At 60.6% G+C, this 25,879-nt stretch overlaps 2 protein-coding genes across 4 annotated transcripts in view; one reads left to right on the top strand and one right to left on the bottom strand.

Moving 5' to 3' along the window:
• Positions 1–340: 340 nt before the first annotated feature.
• Positions 341–25,879, bottom strand: part of CORO7 (coronin 7) — a 54,755-nt gene continuing 29,216 nt past the window's right edge. For 2 of the 3 annotated variants that reach the window (XM_031447751.2, XM_064478405.1), the window contains 19 exons: positions 8,161–8,215; positions 7,567–7,624; positions 7,343–7,488; positions 7,165–7,257; positions 6,888–7,019; positions 6,323–6,449; positions 5,783–5,958; positions 5,169–5,277; positions 4,973–5,059; positions 4,750–4,892; positions 4,572–4,676; positions 4,407–4,492; positions 3,522–3,663; positions 3,342–3,431; positions 2,629–2,745; positions 2,246–2,381; positions 1,747–1,838; positions 1,112–1,198; positions 341–564 (listed from right to left, as the gene is read on the bottom strand). In XM_031447751.2, the coding sequence (XP_031303611.1) occupies positions 466–564; positions 1,112–1,198; positions 1,747–1,838; positions 2,246–2,381; positions 2,629–2,745; positions 3,342–3,431; positions 3,522–3,663; positions 4,407–4,492; positions 4,572–4,676; positions 4,750–4,892; positions 4,973–5,059; positions 5,169–5,277; positions 5,783–5,958; positions 6,323–6,449; positions 6,888–7,019; positions 7,165–7,257; positions 7,343–7,488; positions 7,567–7,624; positions 8,161–8,215 (2,080 nt within the window). In that variant the 3' untranslated portion in view covers positions 341–465. Of the gene's footprint in view, positions 992–1,111; positions 1,199–1,746; positions 1,839–2,245; positions 2,382–2,628; positions 2,746–3,341; positions 3,432–3,521; positions 3,664–4,406; positions 4,493–4,571; positions 4,677–4,749; positions 4,893–4,972; positions 5,060–5,168; positions 5,278–5,782; positions 5,959–6,322; positions 6,450–6,887; positions 7,020–7,164; positions 7,258–7,342; positions 7,489–7,566; positions 7,625–8,160; positions 8,216–25,879 lie in introns of all 3 variants that reach the window. The other variant, XM_031447753.2, reaches the window with a different exon arrangement.
• Positions 12,862–23,964, top strand: VASN (vasorin). Its single transcript, XM_031447755.2, has 2 exons — positions 12,862–13,259; positions 21,306–23,964. Exon 2 carries the CDS (start codon positions 21,316–21,318, stop codon positions 23,347–23,349), a length of 2,034 nt encoding a protein of 677 aa, XP_031303615.2. The 5' UTR covers positions 12,862–13,259; positions 21,306–21,315; the 3' UTR covers positions 23,350–23,964.

The raw sequence follows: 25,879 nt of genomic DNA on the forward strand, positions 1-25,879 counted from the left end.
TCAGACCCTGACTACTGTTTCCCCCCACATCCCAGTTGCCCTTTCATGCAATTTATCTACTTTACAGCTCACCTCACACTATTTGCTTATTTGCATACGGTCTGGCTCCCCACTGCATAGAGAGACCATACTAACTGCCTTGAGAAGCCTTGTTCATTACAGTAGCTACCATCCAGAGCCCTGCTGGATATGAATGTGTTGGATGAATGAATGAACTCCCAGCAGGAGCAAAGTGATGAGGCCTGGGACAAAGGGGAGCGCAGGGCCAAACCACCCTCACCCATACTCCTGTCCTCTTCCCCTTCCAGCCAGCCCAGAGACTACAACAGCACAAGAGGTGGCCAGCTTAGAAAAGTTTAATTGCTGAAAACATCAAGGGCACATGCAGGCTGGTGGTCCCTGCAGGGCTCACACCACCCTGCCAATTGGGCTATCATCTCTGTGATGCCTATATTCCTCCTGGCTTCAAGCTTGGGGAGCAGAGTGACTGGTCCCAGGCCCCTGAGGCTGGTGCTGCTCCAAGCGGCCTGGCGGGGGGCCAGCCCCGTAAGCCCTTGACCGGAACTGGAACAGCAGGCAAGATGAGACGGCATGTAATATTTGAAGGTGCTGGGCGAAGCCAGCTCAAGCTGGGACCAGCTCAGGTCAGAGTGAGGGGACAGGGAGCCCAGCGCCTGCCCAGGGACATGCCACTAAGCCCCCATCCGCACCCATACGCCCCTGGCTCCACATGCTAGCAGGCAGCTGAGAAGCAGTCGGTCCCAGAAAAAGCAAAGATGCGGACAATCCATGGGAGTTGCAGCAGGGCCCAGCCCAGAGGACATGGAGATGCCCAAGACCCAAAGGAAGCCAGGGCTTCCAGGATGAGGTGTGCCAGGGCCAAGAGGCATCTTCCAGTTTGAAGGTGAGACGTGAGGAGTACAAAGGGCACCAGGTGGTTCTAGGAGGTGGCAGCAGGTGAGGCTAGAGGTGGCTGGTGGGCAGGCTAGTCCTGGGGAGATAAACCAAGACGTGGGAGGGAGCTGAGAGGGCCTGGGGAAGGGGTGGTGCATGCTGCAGAGGTGAGTGAGGGAGGGATGGATGGGATGCTGCGGCCCACTCATGCACTCACCCACTCGTCCTCGTCCACACCTTCGAAGGAATCCTGTGGGAGAGGGTCCTCCCGGCTCCCCAGCTTCGCCACCATGGCACTCAGCAGCTGGGAGAGTGGGCGAGGGAAGGGGTCAGAAGGAAAGAGGACTTGCGACCCCAAGAATGTCAGATCCCAGTTTGAACCACAGGGTTCAAGATTGTGGAACAAGGTTAAAGGTGTGGAAGAGTCATTTTCATTAGAGCCCCAACAAAGTTGATGGTTTTTGTTGCAAAAAAGACATCTCAACAGAGATGGGGGAGCCAGAGACAGAGAGACTGGAACATGGAGCATCAGAGTCACAGGGCAGCTGTCTGTGCATATTGCTTCAGAGGCTCAAATATGCACCAGGGTCCCAAGCGCACTTGGATCTGGTTGGGTTGGGCCAGGCCAGGTTGGGGTCCCTCTCTGCCTTTCCCTGGCTTCCCAAGCCCTGTGTCCTGGGGGTAGCTGCAGTCAGCTCAGGGCTTTGGAATGTCTCCCCTTAAACTGTCTAACTGAGAGGTGGGTGACACCAGCTCCTGTCCCAATCTGGGTTGGACTAGAGAACTGAAGGGCAATCACCAGGTGCAGCCAGGACCCCGTGTCCCCAGCAGCCAGCCCTCTCCCACGCCTACCTCTTCCTTCTTCTGCTGGTCTGACTTCTCCTCTAGGTAGAGTGCTGAGGGTGGGGCCCGCCGGGCAGGAGCTTCACGCGGGGCCTGGCTCACTGCAGCGGGACAGGAACAAGTGCCAAGCATCAGAGTCCCTGTGAGGGGAGCTCCTAGCCTAACCCTTTGGTACTAGCCCCTAGGGGATTCTGTGGCAGAGACTCTAGAGGTGGCATTAACAGCCACTCCACCCTTGGTTCACAAGGCCTGTCCTGGGCACCAGGCTGTGTGAGTGTGCACTTGTGCACATGTGTTGCGGGTGGGGGCTTGTGATGGAAAGACAGAGCCTGGGCCCTGAACTCCAGGGCCTCAGACTGAGCCCAGAGTGCAGCCACCTCATCCCTGGGAGCACTAGAGGTTTCTGTGTGCCAGCAGGAAAGGAGGGTCAGACTTGGGCCTTTTGCCCCTTTGTCTACCCCCTACCCACTCCCCTGCTTCATACTTGGCCACACCCACCCCATCCTACCTGGAGTCATGCTTGGCGGCTGCAGGCTGAGAAGCCGGGGCTGCCCGTTAGCGCCTCCCAGCCAGGCCTCAGCACTGAGCACTGGCTCCCAGCTCACGGCTGTGTCTGGGAACACGTCATCCTGGAAGAATTCTTTCTGCAGAGAGGGAGGAAGGGGCTACCCTGAGGAACCAACCAGAGACCCAGGGCAGAGGCATCCATAGGGAGGGGGGCATGGCAAGACCCCAGACCCCATCTGGGGCTTCCTTGAGTTTCAGAATGTCAGCAGAGTAAGGAGGACAGGTGCCCCAGAGAGCAGTGAGCAGGGCAGTTTGGTGACAAGGTAAGTCAGGCCCCAAAGCCCCTGACAGGGGCCGGGAATGGGGCTGGGGCCCCAACCTCACCCTGACTCGGGGCAGCCGGAAGGCAACAGGCTCCAGGGAGGTCTGGCGAAGTCGCAGGCATCGGGCAAACTCCACTTCCTGTACTTCGCACTCTGTCTTGGGCAGGAGGATGAAGCCCTGGGGTAGCAGGGGAGTCTGAGCTGGGGCTGGAGTCCAGAGCTCACGCTGGGCACCCGGCCCCCCAGGGTGCCAGGACCCCTCACTTAGGACCACCAGACCAGGGCCTATCCCTGGACAGTGGTGTGATGTTTAACCACCAGCTTTGAGAAAAACACCCTGACTTGGAGCGTTTGCCTATTTCCATGGTGTGAAAACTCCCACCGTTGTCAATTTCACACCGGCGTGACCAGGTGAATGCAGATTTGGGAAGAGACGCGCAGTGGCAGCCCGCCATATGGTATTTCTGCCGGCACATGTAAATAACCTCAACAGTACAGACAATAGTAAAATCAAGTAAAATAATTAGGAAGTGATAAATTAAGTATCTATTGGCTTGGTCTTTAATGTAACTTATTTGCAGGTTCATAAAACCTAACCTTTACATAGTTTAATTTTTAATGATGGTTGAGTTTAACAACCAGTTCCCGCGGGCTGCTGGGCACACCTCAGCCCAGGGACCGGCAGACCCCACAGGCCCCTGCACTTCCCCACATGGCCATGAGAGGGCGAGGAGCCCGTGGTCTCACCAAGGGAAGGTGGACCAGGGAGCTCACCTTATGGGGGTCGGGAGACGTGAAGCTGTTGCACTCCAGGAAGAAGGGAGCCTCGGGTAGCAGCTCATACAGGAACACGCGGGTGTCACCCTGCGGGGATGGCAACAGTGAGGTAGCCAGCTCTAGCTCCTCTCCCCGACCTCACTTGCCCAACACCCCTGCCTGTGCACCCCGACCCACCTTGCCTGTGAGCAGCACCAGGCTGGTATCCGGGTCGTAGCAGGGCAGCAGGGTCGAGGGAGCCACATCCAGCCCCAGCACAGCCAAGGGACCACCGGCCAGGGCCTCAGCCGAATACAGGAGTAGCTGACGCTCACTTCGACTACGGGGGTGGAGGGAAGAGGGGGGAAGGAGGGAAGAAGCAGGTCCTTAGAGCAGGGCAAGAACCCTGATCTTGTGGGGCAGGGGCCTGAGGGCCTCCAGGTGGGAGAGGCCTCTGCTCACCCTCCTTCCTGACCCAGCCTCAGAACCACCGCCCTGGCCTAATGCAACCTCCTCATCACTTGCTGCCCTGCCTCTTCCCTGACCTCTGCCTTCTCACTCCTGGCCCCAGCACCTGCCCTGTGGCCACTACGGCTAAGTCTGGTCTTTACTCCCCACCTTCTGCTCCACACCCTGCACTCCAGCCAGGCTAGTCACCTTCTGGGTCATTCCACCCAGAGTTGAATGCCCTCTCCCCCAGGTCTCTGGTTACTAGCGCCTTTGTGACTCAGCTCAGATGACACTTTTCTTGGGAGGCCTCCCTGATCCTTCTTCCAGAGCCCCAGATGTCCATCAATTAGACCTCTCCAGTAGGCTTGGTTCTGTGTTTTGTGTGTTTCACCTGGTCCCCACCAGGCATGGGCTTCTTGCAGCAGGCATGGCTCTCATCCCGCTGGGCTCCCAGCTGACGCATTCCTCCCCATCTCCCTCCCTCGTACCCACCTATCCATGCACCCACCCACCCATCCAAGTGAGGGGTGGGGACAGCTTCTGCATGCCTGACAGCTGTATGTATATGTGGGGGAGGGGACACAGGTGGCTACTCAAGTCCGGGGATGGGAATGGTGGTCCCCAAGTCCTCACCTGTCAAAGCCAGACACCAGGAGACAGTGACCATCACACACCCAGACAATGCGGGCTCCACGGGCCCCCTCGGGCCCTGGGCCTTCCTGTCGGGATACAGCACATGAGGCCCAACCCTGAGCTGCCCGCCAGGTCTGAGGGCCATCCCCAGCCCACCCTGCTCACCTGCAGAGGCTCAGAGCCACTCCGGGGCTCGTAGATCCGCAAGTGCCCGTCCTTGCAGACAGTGGCCAGCTGCTGCCCATTGGGACTCCAGGCCAGGCCAAAGATCTGGAGGCAGGTGGGGATGTGAGAAGCAGCCTATAGCCCTGTGCCTGGTGGGCTGCCCCTAAAGCTGTTCTACCTGATCCCTGTGGCCCTGTAGTCTCAGCCGCTCGGCTCCAGCCTGAAGGTCCCAGATCCGAACAGTGAGGTCATAGGAAGAGGAGGCCAGCACGTCAGCCGCCAGCGGGTGAAAGCGCAGAGAATAGATCTTCTCTGTGTGGCCTGGGGGTGAGGCATGGGGTGACGCTGAGCCCCTCAGGAGCCATTGCCCACCCCTTGGCCACCACCTGGGCCCACCTAACCTGTGAGCACAGCCTCGGGTATGGTGAGCACCTCCTTCAGGCCCTCTGGGGGCACCCGCCACAGCCGGATCCTGGCGTCCTCCCCGGCTGCCAAGAGTGCAGGCTCATCACTGCTGGACCCAAGGCCCCCAGGCTTCCCTGGCCCCCACTCAGGATCCCGGGACCCTCCCTCAAGCCCAGCGCCCAGCTTCCTTACCCACGGCAAGGCGGTGGGGGTCAAAAGGGTCCCAGGCCAGATCAGTCACGGCTGCACCATTCTGCAGCGTGGGCAGCGCTGTGTCCGGCAGACGGCCGGGCTTCTGCAGCTGTAGGAGGTGTCCCCACCCCGAGGCCCATCAAAAACAGGCAGAAGAGCCCGGTCCCCAGGGGCTGCAGGGTAAGCAGCATGCCTAGGCCCATGCCCTATGCAGCCAATGACGCACTACTGGGTGGCTCTCTGCCTCGGCTACCTCGTGCTCTGAGCCCCAACTGCCAACTGTGAGGCCCCCAGAAAGTGAGGGGGGCAGCATGGAGTGGTGGGAAGAGCTCAAGCTTGGGGTTCAGGTGGCCTGGGTTCAAATCCCAGCTCCACCACCTATTCAGCATGTGACCTGTTAAGTTACTGAGCCTCTCTGTGCCTCACTGCTCCCATCTGTAAAATGGGGATAAGAGTGGCGCACACACACATGCACACACACACACCCACCCCGCATGGGGCAGCTGGGAGGATGAGGGGGGATGCTGGGCAAGCGGTTTGTGCTTCGAGAATGTGAGCTGTTGGGGGCCCTGATGCCCTCAGCATCCTGCAGGGATATGGAGGGGGCCCCTCACCTCGAGCACAGCCACCTGTCCTCCGCTGCTGAGCAGGGGCACAGCCACACGCAGCCGGTTGGCACAGAAGCCGTCGCTCTCGCCAGGCGTGGTGAGGTTGAGCCCCTTGAGGTTGGTGATGTGGCTGTCTCGGTGCAGGACAGTGCCCTGAGCGTGCCGGAACTTGGAACTGGGGCCTGGCAGGCGGTAGGGACACGAAGCCATGTGAGGTGAGAATGCCCTACCTGCCTACCCTGGGCTGTCCTGCAGGAGGACCCTGTGTCTGGGCTGCCTGTTCCTCCCTGGAAAGGATCGTGCAGGATGTGTACCCGGGCCTCTGCTGGTCCAGCCAAAACAACTCGCCCAGAATGGTGCCTGGGAATGAGACTGGAGGTATCTCAGAATGTCTAGGCCATCTTTTTACAGAGGAGACTCACCTTGTCTCACAAGGAAGTGGCTCCTCCAGGAGGGGAGGCAGGACTGCAGTACAGAGTAAGCTGGCTGGGGTGGGGACCAACGGGGCTTCTGTGGCAGGGGGTTAGTCCCCCACCATGTGCTTACCCAGCAGGCTCTGCAGGGACCTCTGGCTGGGGCTAGTGCCAATGCCGCTGGTGCTGGAGAGCGAGGGCCCCAGGCTGGAGGGCGTGGGGGGCGAGGTCAGCGAGCTGGGTGGGGAGGAGAAGCCCTCCTGTGGAGAAGTACCTTTGAGGTTGGGGGTGGTTGGCCAAAGAGAAAAGCGGGTGCTGGAGCCACTGCTTTGGGACATTGGGCCAGGCATGAAGCCCCATTGTGGGACGTGGGGTGGGGACGCAGTCGCAGAGGCCAACGGGCCAGTGGTAACATAGAGGGCAGCTGAGCTTCAGTATAGGGGACAACAGGTGACAGCTGCTGGCTTCTGATTTTGTGGGAGGTTGGGCTCAGAGCGATTACAATTTTTCAAGGGAAGCTAGAAATCTAGATTTCATGTAATAGTCTCCCTTTCTAAGTGTCTGCTCAATTTAGAGAACACTGAGTTTCTTCACTCATGCTTCTTGTGTTTCTGGAAACCATTGAGCAGGCCACACACTCCTGCCCTAACTTGGGGTCTCCACAATGGGGAGGCTTGGGGGGCCACCCTGGCACTCACGCTGGGGTCCGAGTCACCCACAGGCGTCTCTGCAGGCTGGGCTGCATCAGGGGTGGGCTCTGCAGGGGGCACCAAGCAGGAAGTGAAGCTGGGGTGGGGCCGGCGGGCTGGGTGGAGACTGACCCTCTGCACCTGTGAGGAGAGGCCAGCAGTTAAGGCAGGTGGAGTCGGGGGTGGGGATGGGGGACACGCGGCAGCTGAGTTGGCACACAACTGGACTGCGTGCGGTGCTGCCAGTGGTGGAGGCTGGGAGTGGTCAGCCAGGCCTTGGTCCTACCTGCCGGTTGTCCCCAGCCCACCAGGCATGGGGGTCAGAGGCAGGCACACAGCCTGCAGTGTCCGGGAATAGGTCCTCGTGGAACTCCACAGCCTAGGGGCAAACAGGCACATGGCTGGTGAGGTCGGGTCCTCCGGGCCCTCCAGGCCCTCGCAGCCCCTCGCCCAGGACCCCTTACCTTGCGGGGCACGTGGTAGCTGATGGGCATGATGGCCGTGTCACTCAGCTGCAGGACTCGGAGCACCTCACAACCCATGACAGCCAGTGCCCGCCGGGGCACAAGGGCTGCCCCTCGCAGCGCGCTCTCCAGGAGGCACTGGGTCACTGTTGGGGACACCGTGGAGGACAGTCAGGGTGGGTGTGGGAGTGGAGGGGGCAACGGGGCGGAAAAGCAGGACTTACCTGGGATCAGTGCCGGCTGCTGGGGGGCAACCTCGTAGCAGTACAGCTGACTCTCGCCCTGAAACAAGCCCCAAAAACGTGCTGCTGACTGACCGTGCTGGTGGCCTGGGCTGCCCAGCTCTAGCTCCAGCTGCCCCTCCCTCCCCAAGGACAGAGGCACAGAGCCATGGCAGACATCAGTTGGGTGCTGACGTGTGCTGGGCACTGAGCTGAGCCCTTGGCTGACTCTGCTCCTCCAGTTCATCATCACTGTGCACAGAGTGAGCACCAGGGGTATATATTTAGTATTACAAAGTGCCTTTTGTGTGCAAACTCTGCTCTGTTCTCAGCCTCGTCCTCAGGAAGCTGACGTTCTATGGAGTTACGTTCACCCCGACTGCATGGATGGAGACTTAGAGGCCCACATGCCTTTGATGTCAGGAGCCCCTGACGGTGGTGGAGCCCAAGCAACCCTGTTCTAGCTCCTCCTTCCTGGGGGCTGGATAGCAACCTGCAAGCCCCACTTTCCTAGCTGGCTGGCCAGGTCAGAGGTCGGGGTCTGGCCTGGCAAATGACGGCACCAGCCCTGGGGACACTACATGTGTAGGGGCTCACCTCTCCTGCCAGGACCAGGAGCCCGGAGTCTAGGTCCAGCAGGGGCATCAGAGACCTAGGGGGAAAGAGGGCCAGTCGTGGGATGAAGGCAGCCATTGTGGGCTGTGAGCCTCATGACCCCAGATAGGGCCTCAGCCTGGCTCAGCAGTGGCCAGGAGTGATGTGGCTCCTCCAGGTGCCTGCAGCCTCGTCCCCCACAGCCCTCTATCCCTTCTCCCTGTGCTACTGACATGCTGAGCACACCCCACATCCCACTCTTCCTTTCCCAGGGTCCTCCGTCTGCCCAGCTGCTTCACTGCAGGACAGTGCAGGACCCCGGGCACAGCCAAGCCGCCCCCTCTTTCTGCAGCTTAGCCCTGATCTCCTCCCCAGACTCAGCAGCTCCAGGAAGCCCCCACATGTGCTCTGTCCCTGGTCCCTCCTCAGCCAGCCTACCAGGCCCGGGAAGTCAAGCAGGGTGCTGGAACCGGGGACTCCCTCCATCCCCACCCAACACAGTCAGCCCGGGCGCCCCAGGGCTGCCGTAAACTTTGGGGGCCGTCTCCTCAGTCACCCCGCTCCTGTGTCTTGACGGCACATGAGGCTCAGAACTCCCCTCAGCGCTGTCTTTGAGCCCCATGCCCCAGCCTGGGTCAGGGGCCGGGAGCCCGGGCTCATTTGCTGCTGTGCTTGCCTGGTCTCCAGGTTGGTTCTCTGACCCCCTGTTCCCGAGGTGGGCCCCTGGGGCGGGGCGGAGGCTGGCAGCAAGAGCCCAGGCTGGAAGACCCCAGTGCCTCTGTTGCTCTGTGGTTTCTGCCTCAGCCAACAGCCAGTCACTGCCCAGGAACTTACTCCTCCTTCTCCTCCCAGGCCCAGCAGGGCCCCTTGGCAGCCCCCAGACCTGTGAGTGCTGCCTTCCAGGCCCAGAGGTTGGGGGAGTGGGGCACCCAGGAGAACTTGGACACGTGCCTTCATCTGTTTGTCTCCTGCTCCTGGTCTTCTGGTCTTGGTCTTACATCCCTGGGGACCAGTGGGCCAGGAACCCCATCCCAATGCTGACACTCACCCTCAAACAGAACCCTGTCCTCACTGTGGTCCCTGTGGTCAGAAGTGACCCATCTGTGGCAGCTGCCTCCATCCCTCCTCCAGGCAACAGAGGGCCCAGCCCACCCCATCCCCTGCCCAGCTAGCTGCCCACCACCCCTCCCTACCCTGCTGGAAGGGAGCTACAGAGTGGACTGGGAAGCTGGGTGGGGACCCGGGTGTCTCCACAGCTTCCTGGAGTGCCCTGGGCCGGTTACCTGTGAGTAACATAGCCTCTAATTACCTGGGGCCCGGTAGGATGAGCTGGGCTCAGAACTGCCCCTCTTGACCTGGTCTGACCACTGCTTGCTATGGGGGAGGGGACAGGCAGGGGGACAAAGTGGGCATGTGACCCCAGGTGTCCCCCACACTGACACTGGATCCACTGGGGCCAGTTGCAGGTCCTTTCACAGCTCTGACCAGGCTTTCACTCACTCACTCTTTCATCCACAATCATTCATTCCTTTGGTGAGCTGGTCTGTGCCCCACCCTCAGCAAGACCTGCAGGTGTGACCAAAGATGAGTGAACAGACCCCACCTCTGTTCTCAGAAGCTCACGGCCTAGTGTGGGAGGAAGACACAATTCCACAGATAAACATATGAAGGAAAAGTTCTCTGAGGACACATAGCAAGGGGCAGAAGAAACTGACTTTGGCTGGCCGCAGGGGAGGGGTGTTCCTTATGACACAAAAATTAAGGAGAAATAAACCATGTCAAGGGGAGTGTGTTCCAGGCAAAAACAGCAGCATGTGCAAAGGCGCTGTGTACACGGCCTGCTTGAGGAACAGGAGTGGATGACATGGCTGGTGACCTGGGCAGTGAGGGTAAGGGGCTGAGGCTCAGGATGGGGTGAGTAGAGGCCACACAAAATGGGGCCTAGTATATCAGAAGGGGAGTTCTGCCTTCCTCTATTGGATGAGCAATGAAAAAATCGCACATCTTAGGTGAAGAGAGACAGGGTCAGATTTGTGCTGAGTAGAAGTCACCATGTGGAGACAGGCAGGAAGAGTGAAAACAAGGGTCTGAGAGCAAGTGGGCTGGGAAGGAACTCCTGTTACCCTGCTTCTGCCTAGGCAAGAACTGGGGAATGGGCCTGTGGGTTTCATCACGGTATTGATGGCTCACTCATGCTCTAAACCAACCTCCTGAAGAGGCTGGACCTGGCCTCCCTGCACCCCTGCCCCATCAGCCCCAGCTGGCTGGCCCACTGACTCAGGCACTGGGGGTGCGGGGGCAGGAAGTCACAGAGGGCAGGGCTAGCTTCTCTGACAGGTCAGGCCAGTCTTCCTTGCCTCAGGCAGAACTACCTGAGCAGCTCCGCCAAGTAGGAGCATCCTGCCCGCCACGGGCCAGGAAATGGGGTCATGGCACCCAGCCCCAAGGGTTGGCCAAGAGCTGGCACGGGCCTGACCCCAGGCCTTGTAAAGAGAGCCAAGCCAGGTCTGGGTCTGGAATGAAGAACCAAGCTTTGACCTGGCGCAGGGCCAGGGGTGGTAAGAGCTGGCACAGGCACCTCTCCTGCTGCCATGGCATGGGGGGGAGGGCTGGCCTCTGGGCCTGCCACTGGGAAGTGCTCTGACCCGAGTCTAGGGGTCTCAAAGCCATGGGAGGTCTAGAGCCCACATCCCAGAACATGCAGAACAATGTGATATCAGGTGGGTCAGGTTGGGGAGGAGTCAGCCCCTGTTAATTCCATCAGCTTGCCTGATACTGCTCAATTAGCACAGGAAGTACCACTGTGTGTGCCTGTTAGGAAAAGCTGCTTCAAGAGACTTCCTCTGGTTCCCCTGCCAGTGCATCCCTCCCACTCAGACCCACCACCTAGACATCCTGGCATTGCCATGGGTCCAAAGCAGACCAGGTCCCCTGGATCTGTGCCTCTCACTCAGGCTGGGCAGTGGAGACCCCCTCGGACCAAGCCCTGCCCCTACTCCCTTGCTCCCTTAGAAGCAGGTTCTAAGGCGGGGGGTGCTTTGAAGCCATATGAGGAAAGGATGGACAAACTGGGAAGGTGGTCTCCTGGAAACTGCCCTTGAACTGGATGGATAGGAGCATGGCCTGTGTGAGTCCAGGCACAAGATCGAGATGAGGGATGGACCCTTGAGGCAGGTGAGATCTCCCTATCAGCAAGTATGGGCCCCAGAGGTGAGAAGCTTCAGGAAGTCCAGTTCCTTGAGAAGAATCAGGGTGGATCCTCCTGAGGGCCTCAAGGGACACAGGGCCCAAGGGCAGAGGCACAAGAACAGCCTGACTGGAGTCACATAGTACTGACTGCAAAACTCAAATGCTTCAGGAAATCGAGCGAGTTAAGCAGACTGCTGTGAGACAACTGGGAGTGGTGGGGACTGGGGCAATCTGTGAGTCTGGGCTCTGGTCAGAGAGGGTAGCTGCCATTCAGCCCTGGCCGAGAGTTCCTGTTCAAGGTACGCTGGAAAGTCCCTCTTTAATGTGAAGCCACTGGATTTTTTAATGCTGGCAATGGCTTCAAATTTTAAAAAACTCCCACACAGGCCAAATGAAACACACCTGAGGGCCAGCACTGGCCAAAGAGGGGATGTTCAGAAGTTCACAAGGCGTATCCCACACCCACGTATAACATGAAAAGCATGAGATGCAGACCCCTGCCCATCCTGGAAGGGGCCCCATGGGGGAGAAATCGTGAGGAGGCAAACAGCTGACAGGGAAAGTTTGGGAGGTAGCTATTGCAGCTGGACCCTGCTTATCCCTGTTAGAGACTGGATACAGAAAGCATCCTGCCTTCTGGAGGTGATTGAGTCCTTCAAAATCCACGCACCACCCCCCGAGCTGGTGTGGCTCAGCCTGCTGGGACAAGCCTTCAGGCCCTGAGACTCGAGCTGGCCCAGCCAAAGGCCCTGGCTGCAGGATGGGCTGGAGGGAGTGGTGGGTGTCCAGGGGCTGTCTGAAAGTCAAGTGTGGAGTTGGGTCCCAAAAGGTCCTGAGACATGAGTCTGACCACAAGTGCAGAGGGGGGAGGGGAGCAAAACGTTTTCCGGGAATCCTCCAAGGCAGGGGATTTTTCTGGACTGGTCCAGCCCCTGGCACCCTGCCCCTTCTGCCTCATCAAGGGCCACCTACTGATGGCAAGACCCAACCTCCCACTTCAGCCTAGCAACCCCCAGCACATTCTAGCCTTGAAGCTGTCAGAAACCGTGGGTAATCTGTCACGTCCCTTTCCTGTCTCAGTCCCTTCATCTAACACATGGGGAAGGTGTCCAGGGATGCTCAAGGTCCTGAAAGCTGTCATGGCTAAAAGGACCCCAGGACTCGGATTTGGCATTGGAGACTGTACTTTGCAGGCTGTCAGAAGGGATCTGTGTGTGTGGCCTATCCAGGAGTTTTTGAAATTGGTATTACCTACCAACAACACATTGAGAGATTTCACCTAAAAAAAAAACCCAGACTTCCAGTATCTCCTGAAAACTCTGGCAGATTGGGACAGGTCATAGGGGCTGACCCTTACACCAGGTTCCCCATTCCAGGTCTCCACAGACTCTGGGGTCCATTCCTCGAATTTTTATCACCTTCCTGGTGTGTTACAGGCATCCAGATTTGGGACGCTTGATCCCACTCAATATTCGCTCTTTTTTTCCACTAAACACAGGGATCTGCCCAAGGCTATACTGCGAACTAGTGGCAGACCAGACTGTGCTGCGGGACTCTTGACTCCTGAAGGGATCTTTCCCGCCCGCCTGGTCAGGAGGTGGCGAGGTGAGGACCTGGCTACTCCGCGGAATGACCCTTTCTGCGGCGAGGGAAGGCGGGTCTCTGTCCGCCCCGCCCCGGCCAATGGGGAACAGCCCCGCCCCCATCCCGAGGCGGCCCCGCCCCCTGCTCTTAAGGTGCGACCCGCCTCCCGCGAGCCGACTCCGCAGCCCAAGCCTGGGGCGGGGAGACGCGGACGCGACTGCCTCGGGACCTCGGGACCTCGGGACCTCGGACCCCTCCGGCCGCCGGGCTGGGAAGCACTGAGGCTGCGGCCCGCCCCGCCCGGCTCCCGCCACTGCCGCTGCCGCCCGGTGAGTGTCTGCCGGGTTAGGGTACTGCGGGCGGGAACCGGGGACGCCACGGAGCGGGCTGTGCACACGCGCCGATCACGCGCGAAGACCCTCCACCTCCGCCGCGTGCACACGCACTCAGGCAGATTGTGCCCCCAGTCCGACACGATCACCTGGGCCAACCCAGGGGCGCACAGGGCCCGCCCCCTCCTCTGGCAGTCCCTGGGCGCCGACAGCCCCACGGCCGGAGTGCGCGCGCGCGTGTACGCGGCTCACGGGCCCGCGGGGCTGTGAGCAGACAAAATAAACACACCCCCCCCCGCTTCCTCCTCCCACGGCTGGGCCCTCCGGCATGACCAGTTTTATGAATCAAATCCCTTTGAGGGGATGGCCAAACCATAGTCTTGGGTTACTTTTACTCCTGGAGTGATACAGTCTGGTTCTGGGCATGGACACCCCCAACCCCCGTCCCCGCCCCCATGCCCCTGTGCAGATCAAAGGCCTAGGGTCCTTAGGGCCCCTATCACTCGGGTCAAAGCAGGTGGGCCACACGGATGAAACCCTGGGGAGGTGGGTACAGACCTTGGCAGGCTGGGTCGTACTCCAGGCATCAGGCTGCCCCATCTCTGCCTCTGCCAGGGAAGGGGCTTTGCTCAGGCTGTGAACCCAATGGCCTGGAGCCAGCCTAGTCTTTTGTGTCCCTGGGCTGGCAGCACTGAGGCCTGAGGGCTGCTGAGGTCCCCTGTGGTCACTGGCAAGCCAGCGGATTGGTGCCAACCGTTCTGCCTCCCCCTATTCGTTAACGATTACCACACCAGGGTCGCTGACAACCTCTCCCACTGGGGCCGAGGGGTGGAGTCTGAAAAGTGGTAAGGAGGAAGTGGCCCTGAATGTCCCTCTGCTTGCCTTTTGCACCGAGGCCAGGTGAGGCTCTGGAGAGAGGCACCAGGACCCAGAACCCCCCTCCCCAAGCCAAGAGCTTCTAGAGCTGATGGACTGGACTAAGTCTGAAAGGTCCCTTCCCACTAGGCTGTACTATTGGGCATTGGGGGCATAGAAGGGTGGCTGGGCAGGTGACCTCCAAGTGAGGTCAGGGGGCCCAGCAGGCCATGACGTCCAGTATGAGCCCAGCTGGGCCCAACAAGGCTAAGGCAGGCGGGTGGGGGGATGGGAGAGCATTCCCCTGAGTTTGCTGTCTTCTCCCAGGGGAATCAACCCCTGGAGCTTCTGTAAACAGAGTGTCAGAGGCAGGAAGAGGGCTCTGGTAATGAGCAGCCCAGCTGGATTCCCTCCAGACCATTATCTGGCCTCTCCTGGGCCCAGGGAGGGAGGATGAGCACACACGTGCCAGGCTGGGGGCCTGGGCACTGCCTGTTCCTACCTCCCCCAGTCTCATGGCGTCAGACTAAAACTACTCTAGGACTTGTGGGTCCAGAGGGTCAGATGGGGCAGGTGGGGGCTGAAGTCTTAGGGAATTTGCTGGAATGGCACCACTCTCTCCAGACTCTGGACGTGGAGGAGGAGTTCAACTGTCTGAAGTCTCTCAGACAGTGCCCAGACCTGTGCTCTGCCCAGGAAGCCCTGGGGCCAGGGAGATGCCCTGGGCAGGAGATGGGTCCAGTTCCTGGCTCCCATTCCTGACATCCCCACTACAGCCCTAGGGCAGTTGGGACAAGTCCCAGGTAGAGTTGAGGCCTTGTGGGGGTTAAGTGGATCCCACCCCTGGGCTAGGCAGCTCCTGGGATCAGGACAAGGGTCTCAGCTGGGCCCAGGAGGCAGCTCCCACCTCAGTGCGCTGGCCAGCCATTCAGTGCCCCTGGTGACCAGAGAGAAGGCTGGGTGAGCCTCTGTCCACAGAAGCATCCCTGACCATTGGCAGCTCGTGGGAAGCACAGCAGTGCCACCTAACAGGGTTAGTGATTCTTCCCAGAGCCCCCCTCAGAGTCCCCTCTCTGGGCCAGAGAGCCCAAGGCTCTGTACTGCCAAGAAAACCAGCTCCCCTCACTGCTGTGGAATTTGAGAGTTCTTGGAGAAGGGGGAGGGTGTGTGTGTGTCTCAGAGCACAGCCCAGTGGGCGTGTGTCTGGCGTGGGCATGTGTCTGCGCGCGCGTGACTAGAGCAGGGCTGTGTTTGGGGGCAGGCAGGGGTGCAGCGAGGGTGGGCGGGGGCTCAGCCCTCTTCCTTTTATCGGTTTCCACATTCCAGAGTCAGCCGGATTGCTTTCCCTCAGCTGGCTGGGCCGCCTGGCCGGCCAGGCCTGTGGGCCTCCCCCGCTTTTCCTCATTCCAGCCTCCCTGGGTATGGAGAGGCTGGAGCAAGCTCCCTTGGGCCACCTCGGATTTGGGGGGTGGGGGCAGGTGGGGTGGGGGCAGGCGAGGGGCCAGTTCCTCTCCAAGGTTGGGGCCAGCCCCCCACCGGTCTCCTCCCGGGGAATGCAATAAGGCTCTGACATTCCTCAGAGGCTGCCAGAGAGATTTAATTAAGGAGGAAGGAGAGAGCTGGCTTGCATTGAGAAGAGGCTGGGGCTGAGGCTGGGGTGGCCACTGGGGCCCCACTGGCCCTGGGCCTGGATGGGCAGCAGTGAGAGCTGAGAGATAAGGTTGCGGCTCCCCTAATCAATCCCACCTGCCCGCTGATCAGCTCACAGACCCCAGGAAGGGCCTCTTCTGCCGCAGGGTGACCAAGAACCCTGGGCATGATGAGAATGAGAAGGGCAAGACCCCTTCTGGGGCCATTTCCTTCTCGGACCCTGTCAAGCCCCAGACAGCCTGGGCCTAGTTGACTTGGGACTGGCGGCCTCCCTTGGTGACTACGGTCTTCCTCTGGCAAATTCAAGGTTAATTGCAGGGTTAGAGCCTTACTTGATATGTGCTTGGCTCTGGGTGTGGACAGGGCAGTGATGAGGCCCCATGTCTGAGGCCAGTCCCAGCGGCATCACACCTGCGTGTGCCAACTGGCATCTGGATCAGCCCATTTCAAGTTGGGCCACAGCCACCAGTATAGCTCCTGGGGCAGCAGGTGTCCTCTCAGTAGAGTGGCACCTCTCCCGAGTGAGAAGGCATGTCCTGCTGCCCTCAGGGCTCAAGTCAGGGACTGGCCTTAGTCACCGGTCTTCCTGCCCTGGGCTGACAGGTCTGGCGGCCACCAAGTCACCCACGGTGCCACAGAAGGCACCCACCTGGGGCCAGGCAGCTCCTGCTATGGAGGAAGGGGAGGCAGAAAGCCCAGTTCCTGCTCTTCTAGTGCTGCCAGTTGGCCATGCCTGCTCAGGGATCCACTCTTCCCTGGGCAGGGAGATGGGCTGACACACTGTCCCCCTCTGCAACCCTGTGCCCCAGGATCTGAGACCTGGCTATATGGGAGACCCATCCAAGGAGCTTCTCTAAAACACAACTCTGCCTGACTCTCACTCCAGAAATTCTTATTTAATTGGTGTAGGGGGCCCAGGCATTAGGAACTTTCTAAAGCTTCCTGGTGATTTTGATGTGCAGCTGGGTCTGAGAAGCCCTATAGGTGGGAGACGGAAGAGAAGGGACCTAGATGAGGTCGTGGAGTGTCGGACCTTATCTGTAGCATGAGCAGAACCAACCACTGGTGGTGATGGAGTTAAGTAAGGCAGAGATGCCAAGACTGGTGGGGACCCCCAACTTGATTATAGGGCAGGGCTAGGACCCCCACACACAGAGAGGGCTGTCTCTGAGGAACTGGAGGCTCAGCCCCCTCGGCCCGTTCCATGAGGGTCTAGGACAGAGAACCCAACCTGCTAGGCCAGGGGCTGCTGCTCCCCAGGGATGGGGAGACTGGTGGACCTGGCTCAGGCCCAGAGCCTCCTCAGACACGTCAGCAAAACCGGAGCCAGCCATTCTGGCCGCCGGCATGGTCCCGCCTGCCTGGGGGGTTGGCAGACTCCTGGGCTGGGCTATTGCCAGGCCTGGCCGGCAGGCCGGCACTAGAGCCACAGCCCAGACCCGTGGGGTCAGATCTGCAGCACCAGACCCCTGTACCCACTCTTTAGTGTCGGGTATAGGGGGGTGGGTGTACCTTTCTCTGCTTGTACCTCTTTCCCCACCAGCCAGGCTGAGATGCTCCAGCCTGAGGTCTCATGTGGTCACTCAAAAGCCAGGGTTCTACATACTGGCCATTCCCTCCCTGACCCAGGGCCTATGTGTGAGTGGGTGCCTCCAGGTGTGTCCCACACTTGGGGGTGGGTGAGGACACTCTGGGTCCTCCTCAGAGCTGAGATGACGATGTCTTTACTCATAGAGTTCCTCCTTCTGCTCCGCCCTGCCCCCCCAGGTCATATGCTGAAGGTGCTGGCCAAAGGACAGCTCACTCCCCCCACCCCCTTCCAGAACTAAAGACACCCCTCTTCAGGCTGCTCTCCCCAGCTTCTCCGGCTCTCGCACACCTGAGGGTGGAGGCCTCACCCTGGGCCCCGGGGCCTCCTGTCTGTGCTGAAATATGCGTGGAACCCCTCTCGCACCATGGCACCCTCACCCCGTATGTGGAAGGCAGGACTTAGGTTTTATGGGTGACACTCTTGGTAGCTAATGTTTACTGACCACTTAGAATGTTCTCCAGGTACAAACTAAACAGCCCTGAGACTCAGATGCTATACCCAGCCCCCCCCCCCCCACTTCACAGACGAGAACTGAGGTGAAGGGCTGTGGCCAGGTTGTCATGTCGGACCCCAAACCCCATCCCAGCACTGTTCCCTGGAGGACCCCGAGGTGGGGCCAGGCCAAGGTGGGTCCAGCTGGAGGCCCTGGACACTTTGCCCTCCTGGTCTCCCCTCCCCCGCCAAATCCCAGGCTGCCTCCATAATTCTCCCCACACCCTTTGCAGCAGGAAAGGTCCCACCTCCCTGCCTCGAGTCAGCAGATCAGATATCAAAGCCCAGGCCCGTGGTCCTTCAGAGCTGCTGAAATTGCAAGGGCCAGGGCAGCCGTGACCCCAGTGAGACACCCCCACCCCCAATGCACACACACACACCAGCACGCGCCCAGACAGGCGGGATCACTCCCAGAACTTGTTAAAAGAACTTCCCCATTTAAAACAAACAGAACAACCCAGAACTACAACCCCTGGGTGCTCGAAACAACTCCAGAGGCTGAAGCAAGGCTGGTGAGAAACAAGCCCATGGTTGAGAAGGGATCTAGAAAGCTATTTAGGAGTAGAACTTGTCTCCTGCTGCCCCAACTGTCCCCTCCACCGTCAATCTTCGCCCTCTGGGTCCCCTCTTGGTGGCAGAGCTCCTGGAGCTGACAGCCCCCAGCCTGCTATTTTCCCAGGCCCTGGTGCCAGCTCCTTGCTGGATGGGTAGAGTGGGCAGCAGCACTCATCCCTGCAGCATAGGGGGTGGGAAGCAGGGTAGCTGCTGCCTGCTGGGGTCTCCCCAGCCCAGAATGCCAGTTGCTCTTGTTCTGATCCAGCCCCTGCTCTCCACCAGCTCAGCCAGATTGCCACCCTGCAGCCAGACAGAACCTCAGCTTCCCTGCCTCCCTCCCCCATGGTGGCTTTACTGATTAAAGGGCCAGGAGTGAAACCCAGAGCCCAGGCTGATCCCTTCCTCAATGCAGAATGGGACCACGCCTGGCAGCTCGATGTTCCATGTTCCCAGTCTTGGGAGGTGTCGATTCTGAAATGCCCTTGTGGACAGATGAGGAAACTGAGGTACTGAGAGAAGGCTGCTGTCTGTGGCCTCACAGCTTGGACACCCCTGGCCCAGGGCTTCCTGACTGGAACGTGAGCTTTTAACCGTGACCTTATATGAGGCCCAGGGGGAGCTGAAGCCGCAGGGGTGGCCAGTCTGGCCACGTGTAGGACCCCTCCCACTCCAGAGACTGGCTGCTCCCTTCTTGACCCTGCCTGCCCCACCCCCTGCCAGGAGGGCTGATTCACGGGGAGGCTGCTCACCCCCCACGTGGATGAGGGGGCGGGGGTCGCTCACAGCCCACATCTGGAGGCCAGGCTGCACCCGCCACCCGCCACCCGCCGCCTTGTGAGTCAGTGAGGGTGGAGCGGGTCCACACGGGGGAGGAGGCTGGGTGCGGCACACAGAGTCCCCTCGGGACAGGACTGCCGGCAGGGCCAGGGGCACATGAGGCCTCCAGGGTTCTGGCTGAGCTTCATCTGAGGCTGAGTGCAAGACCCTGCCCCACCGTTGACTCAGCAAAGATGTGCTCTAGGGTGCACAGGAGTGAAAACAGACAGGGCCTCCCCTCAGAGAGGGGACAGTACAATCTGGAGAGCACAGGAGGTGGCGCTGCCTGGGAGTCAGGGAAGGCCTCTCTGGCTGGCCTCGAAGGGTGGTCATCAGTGTTTTAACTACTGAGAGGCGGAGAAGACTCTGCAGGCGGGCAGGGCCTAGGGAGGCCCAGCCTGGTGACAGGCTTTTACCCAGAGGTGGCCCCAGACCACAGTGGCCTTCCAGGGACCATCTTCCCTCCTCTGCCTCACGTTCCAGGAGCCCGCGTACCTGGGGAGGGTCAGTCTGATCAACCACAGCGGGTACAAGGCAGGCTGGGCTGGGGGCTGTGCTACCTGCTGTGGCTGGATGGCTGGCCAGCGTGGGGGAAGGGGAGGCTGAGCCCCAGCACAAAAGGCCCTTGTGCTTGCAGGAGGCACCTGGAGGGGAGGGGTGTCAGCCTCTCAGGGACTCTAGGGGCCCAGAATGTGGGCACTGCTGCTGCAGTGGCCCCCTGGGCTCCCCCCAGGAGCCTGAGCGAAGGGGGGCCCATGTCTTAGGCAGTTCCAGCTATGAGTGGGAGCCTGCAGCAGCTGGGGGAGCCACCCCCACCCCAGGCAGGACTGGGGCCCACGTCAGGAGGGCAGGCCCAGCTGCACCTGGATGTGGTTAAGGACCTGGGCTCCAGCTCTGATTTGCCGGCAGTGTGACAACAGCAAGTCACTGTACCTCTAGGAGCCCCCTTTCTCCTGTCATCTGAGTGTGGGGATAATAGCTTCCACCTGGAGTGGCTGCTGGGGACTGAACGAGGGGACAGCAGACGCTCAGTGCCCCTGGCACATGGGGAGGGCTGCTGCTTCTCTTGTTCAATGGTTGGCCCAGGGCAGACCCTGAGAAACAACAGAGGATCCAATCTGTGGAGCATTTCGAGGCTTGGCACTGCTTCTGGGGCCACCACACAACCAACGTCCCCCAACCTGAGCGCTGAGTCTGCCTGCCCAGGGAGGCTGGACCCCCCTCACCTCTAGTTCTGTCATCACAGCTGAGAGGCAGGGGATCTGGAGACCAAGATTCCGTGCCTCCCCCCTTCCCATAGGGGACACCTGCCAATGGCTCCAGCCCTCCTCTGCCCTCTCCCCCAGGAACTTTCCTGCTGGCCACATCCTCGCAGGCCCACAGCTCCCGTCCTGGGCAGGTCTGACTTCACAAGTGGAAAAAACACCAATCCCATAGTTTCCATGTGAAGTCTTCCCGCTGCGGTCTCCTCACTTGGAGGACGCGGAGTGTGGCAGCAGGGGCCGGCGGCCCGGGGCAGCCTGCTTCTCTACTTACGCGCTCAGGCTCGGCCTCCTGCCCACCCGTCTGTCTCTCCCAGATGCTGCGGGAGGGGCTGCTGCTCCAGAACCCACCATTCTCACCCCTTCCTTGCCCACTTCAGCAGAGATTTTGGGGGGAATTTGGCAAGGGGGGTGGGCGGAGTTGGGGCAGAATCTGATGCTTTTTGACCATGTGTTCTCTCTCAGCCATAGAGAGGTGAGAAGGCTGGGGCTAAGAAGGGAGGTTATTCATGGTCACTGAGTGTTTGGGGGCCAGCCCCCCTCTGTGTGCACCAGCCCACCGAACCCTGGTGACAGCACAGGAAGTAGCAATTGATATCATAACGAGGTCATGTGACTGCTCAAAGTCACATAGCGACGGAGTGATGGGTCTGGGACAGGAACCCAGCCAGGACACTGGGGACCTGACTCACAACTACTGTGTGCTGTTGGATTTGGAGGCAGGGAATGCTGAAGGGGGCTGGGAATTCCCTTCATCCTTCCTGGAGTGGCTATCCCCTAGGGCTCCTGACTCATGGTCTCCCCTCTCCTCTCTGCTCCCAGGGACCAGAAGATGAGCTCCAGGATCCCCCCACGCCTGTTGCTGCCACTGCTGCTGCTGCTGCCAGCCCTGAGGCCCAGGGTGCAGGGCTGCCCATCAGGCTGCCAGTGCAACCAGCCACAGACAGTCTTCTGCACTGCCCGCCAGGGGACCACGGTGCCTCACGATGTGCCGCCCGACACAGTGGGCCTGTACATCTTTGAGAACGGCATCACCACACTTCACGTGGGCAGCTTTGCCAGCCTGCCAGGCCTGCAGCTCCTGGACCTGTCGCAGAACCAGATCGCCAGCCTGCCGGGTGGGGTCTTCCAGCCTCTGGCCAACCTCAGCAACCTGGACCTGACAGCCAATAGGCTGCGGGAAATCACCAATGACACCTTCCGCGGCCTGCGGCGCCTGGAGCGCCTCTACCTGGGCAAGAACCGCATCCACCACATCCAGCCCGGTGCTTTCGATGCACTCGACCACCTCCTGGAGCTCAAGCTGCAGGACAACGAGCTGCGGGTGCTGCCCCCGCTGCGCCTGCCGCGCCTGCTGCTGCTCGACCTCAGTCACAACAGCCTCCCAGCCCTGGAGCCCGACAGCCTGGACACCGCCAACGTTGAGGCGCTGCGGCTGGCCGGCCTGGGGCTGCAGCGGCTGGACGAAGGGCTCTTTGGCCGCCTGCGGAACCTCCACGACCTGGATGTAGCCGACAACCAGCTGGAGCGTGTGCCACCTGCCATCCGTGGCCTGCGGGGCCTGACGCGCCTGCGGCTGGCCGGCAACACACACATCGCCCAGCTGCGGCCCGAGGACCTGGCTGGCCTGGTGGCCCTCCAGGAGCTGGACCTGAGCAATCTGAGCCTGCAGGCCCTGCCGCACGAGCTCTCAGGCCTCTTCCCCCGCCTGCGGCTCTTGGCGGCTGCCCGTAACCCCTTCAACTGCGTGTGCCCCCTGAGCTGGTTCGGCCCCTGGGTGCGGGAGAGCCGCGTGGCGCTGGCCAGCCCCGAGGAGACGCGCTGCCACTTCCCACCCAAGAACGCGGGCCGGCTGCTCCTGGACCTTGACTATGCTGACTTTGGCTGCCCGGCCACCACCACCACGAGGCCCACGGTGCCCACCACGAGGCCCACGGTGTGGGAGCCCACATTCCCACCTTCTAGCCCAGCTCCCACCTGGTTTAGCCCCACAGAGCCTGCCACCGAGGCCCAGAGCCTGCCATCTGATGTTCCACCAACTGTGGGGCTTGCCCCCTGGCCCCAGGACTGCCCAGCATCCATCTGCCTCAACGGGGGCACCTGCCACCTGGGGCCTCGGGGCCACCTGGAGTGCCTGTGCCCCGAGGGCTTCACCGGCCTGTACTGTGACAGCCGGGTGAGGCAAGGGCCAAGGCCCAGTCCTGCCCCGGCCACGCCGCGGCCACCCCAGCCCCTGCCCCTCGGCATCGAGCCTGCAAGCCCCACCTCCCTGCGGGTGGGGCTGCAGCGCTACCTGCAGGGCAGCCCCGTGCAGCTCAGGAGCCTCCGCCTCACCTACCGCAACCTGTCTGGTCCCGACAAGCGGCCAGTGACACTGCGGCTGCCCGCCTCACTCGCCGAGTACACAGTCACCCAGCTGCGGCCCAACGCCACCTACTCCATCTGTGTCAGGCCCCTGGGGGCCGGGAGGGTGCCTGAGGGCGAAGAGGCCTGTGGGGAGGCCCGCACACCCCCAGCTGCCCGTTCCAACCACTCCCCGGTCACCCAGGCGCGCGAGGGCAACCTGCCACTCCTCATCGCGCCTGCCCTGGCTGCTGTGCTCCTGGCCGTGCTGGCCGCCGTGGGGGCGGCCATCTGTGTGCGGCGGGGACGGGCCGCAGCAGCTGTGGCTCAGGGCAAAGGGCAGGTGGGGCCGGGGGCCGGGCCCCTGGAGTTGGAGGGGGTGAAGACCCCCTTGGAGCCAAGCCCCAAGGCAACTGAGGGTGGTGGGGAAGCCCCACCTGGAGGGCCTGAGTGTGAGGTGCCGCTCATGGGCTACTCGGGGCCCAGCCAACAGGGGCCCCTCCCTGCTAAACCCTACATCTAAGCCTGGGAGTGATGGACCACCGAGGTCAGGTGCTCAGCCCCACTGGGACTGGCCAGTCTCCTGCTGCCAGACCAAGGAAGTTCTCAGATCCGAACGAGGACACGTCAGGACTGGGGCTGTGTGACCCCTCTCTGGACCTTGGTCTCCTAGTCTGTAAGATGCTGAGACCCAGGTGATGACCTCTGAGGTGTGACCCAACTCGAGTGCCTAAAGGATGGCGTCAGCCCCATCCTCTGCAACATGCAACCCCCGGGGTGGGGCGGGCCCTGCCGTGTGCTGGTAACACAGGCCCGGGGCTGCGAAGCCCCACACCCCAGGGAGGCTCTGGGTGGCCAGTGAAGGAAGCCCCCGGAAAAGAGAGCAGAGGGAGAGTGGGGTTAGGGATGGGGTGTGTGGCCCTGCCTCGGCTCCAGGGAGTGAAGGAACAAAAGAAACTGGAAAGCAAGATGCTTTAGGAACAAGTTTTGCTTTTGTTTTTTAAAATATATTTATAAAAGATCCTTTCCCATTTATTCTGGGAAAATGTTTTCAAACTCAGAGACAAGGACTTTGGTTTTTGTAAGACAAACAATATGAAGGCCTTTTGTAAGAAAAATAAAGGATGAAAAGAAATGAGTGTTTCTTCGGCACGGCCCCACTGTACCTGGACTGGGTGGAGGGAGGGTGGCGCGCAGAATCGGCATAAAGGGGCAGCACTTGAGGGGAGAGTACAGCTCAGTAGTCAAGTGCATACTTAGCATGCATGAGGTCCTGGGTTCAATTTCCAGTACTGCCATTAAAAAAAAAGTTTGCAAAAATAAAATAAAGGGACAGCCGTTTCTGTGGGGAAGCTGGGGTCCAGGACCCCTCTCCTCAGCAGGCACCAGGCCCTAGTCAGCATCCCAGGTGGGAGCAGGGATGGGAGCAGGACCACTTCCAACCGCAGGGCAGAGTAAATAGTTAGGGCAACCTTACCCTATCCAGGCCTAGCCTTCTGCCAACAGGAGCTGCAGGGCTCCTAGGAGAGACTGGGGAGATGCTTGTGGCAGACACTGGCCAAGAGGACCCTCAAAGGTCCCTCCTCAGGGACAGGTCTGACAGCAGTTCACTGCCTGCCTTCATCTGTGGAGGGGGTGCCTCTAGCCATGTCCAACCAGGCCCTTGTGGGTGGTCCTGGACCAGGCAACACGCATGGCCCAGGCTGGGAGACCTTGCTCCCAGCCTCCTGCTCTAGCTACAGGAAGGGGCTTGGGTGGAGAGGCAGCACAGATTCTGAATGACAAGAACCCTCTGGTGGGTGGGGAGGGAGGGGCCGAGCCAGGGCTGTTAGGGGTAGGTAGCCCTGGGAAGGGACCAAAGGTCTGAGTCCAGCTTGCGGAGGCCTGGTATCCCTGTGATGCCCCCTTCCTCTCTGCACTTGGGATGTACCCAGGCTTTCCAGAAACCCCGGAAGTGGGAGTGTTTTCCAGGAAGCCACAGGCTAAGGTGGGGGCAGGGCCAGGGATACTGCACTCAGCCCTGGCCTGGATCAGGTGCTGAGAGCTGCGGGACAGTGACAGATACATGGCACCTTTTCCTGTTACCCTTGGGCAGGAAGGGAGGTGGCCCTGCAAAGGCTGGAGTGAGCCTCCCTGAGGCCCCATGCCCATGTCCCTCCATGGGTCATGGTCCCTGGCCCCCAGCCTCACCCCAGCGGGAAGGAGGCAGCCCAGCCAGGCCTGGGGAACAGGCCCTGTGGCTCTGGGAGTTGATGTCAGCGCAGAGTCAGGCCCGGCCACGCGAGGCTCTGGATTCAATTATCGGCTGCTAAGGGTTTTGGCACGAGAAGGGAGGAGGCGGGTGGTGGGTCACAGCGGGCAGAGGGTGGTGGCAGTGGGCCTGGGTGGGGCCCCTTCTTCCTGAGGCAGCGGCGGCAGCAGCCCAGGTGGATTTCCTGTGGGCCTGGGTCCCATTAGAGGAACAGCTCTGGCGAGGCCTGCCCTCCCCTTTAGCGGCCCAGTCAAAGGGGCCATTGTGGGCCTGTGGGCTGCTGCTAAACACAGAGGCTGCTGAATGAATGTTTTCGCTGCAAAGCTAAACCTGGCTAGTGGGACAGCAGGGGTGGGTAGCGGGGCCCAAAGGAAGGGGGCTGGGCACTCATGCCAGTCCTCCCAGAAAAGGTATCTGGGGGTCCCATCAGATGAGGGGCTGCGGGATGAAAGGAGGGCCGGGGGAGTTGTGGACCAAGCCAAGATGCCACTACTACCCAGGTGATCCTGATGGCCCCAGCCGAGGGACTGGGGCAGATGTGGGGAAATGCCAGCCCCAACTGCTGGGTCCTCGCTGCCACAGGCCCTGTGTCACCCAAGCTACACTTGCTCCCATTGCAGGCCCAACAAACCCTATACAAAAGAGAATCTCAGGCCAGGAGAGGTGGCAGGGACGGATCCCAGCACCTGCTCCCTGGCCCGGGGGAAATTGCCAGCCTTGGGTTGGAGGGGCTGCTACGAGCAGCAGAAGCTACCAGGCAGGGAGAGGGGCTCCCAATCTCCAGGGAACACACTGGGATGTG

Source organism: Camelus dromedarius, chromosome 24 (genome assembly GCF_036321535.1).
Source record: "Camelus dromedarius isolate mCamDro1 chromosome 24, mCamDro1.pat, whole genome shotgun sequence".
NCBI classification, from domain to species: domain Eukaryota; kingdom Metazoa; phylum Chordata; class Mammalia; order Artiodactyla; family Camelidae; genus Camelus; species Camelus dromedarius.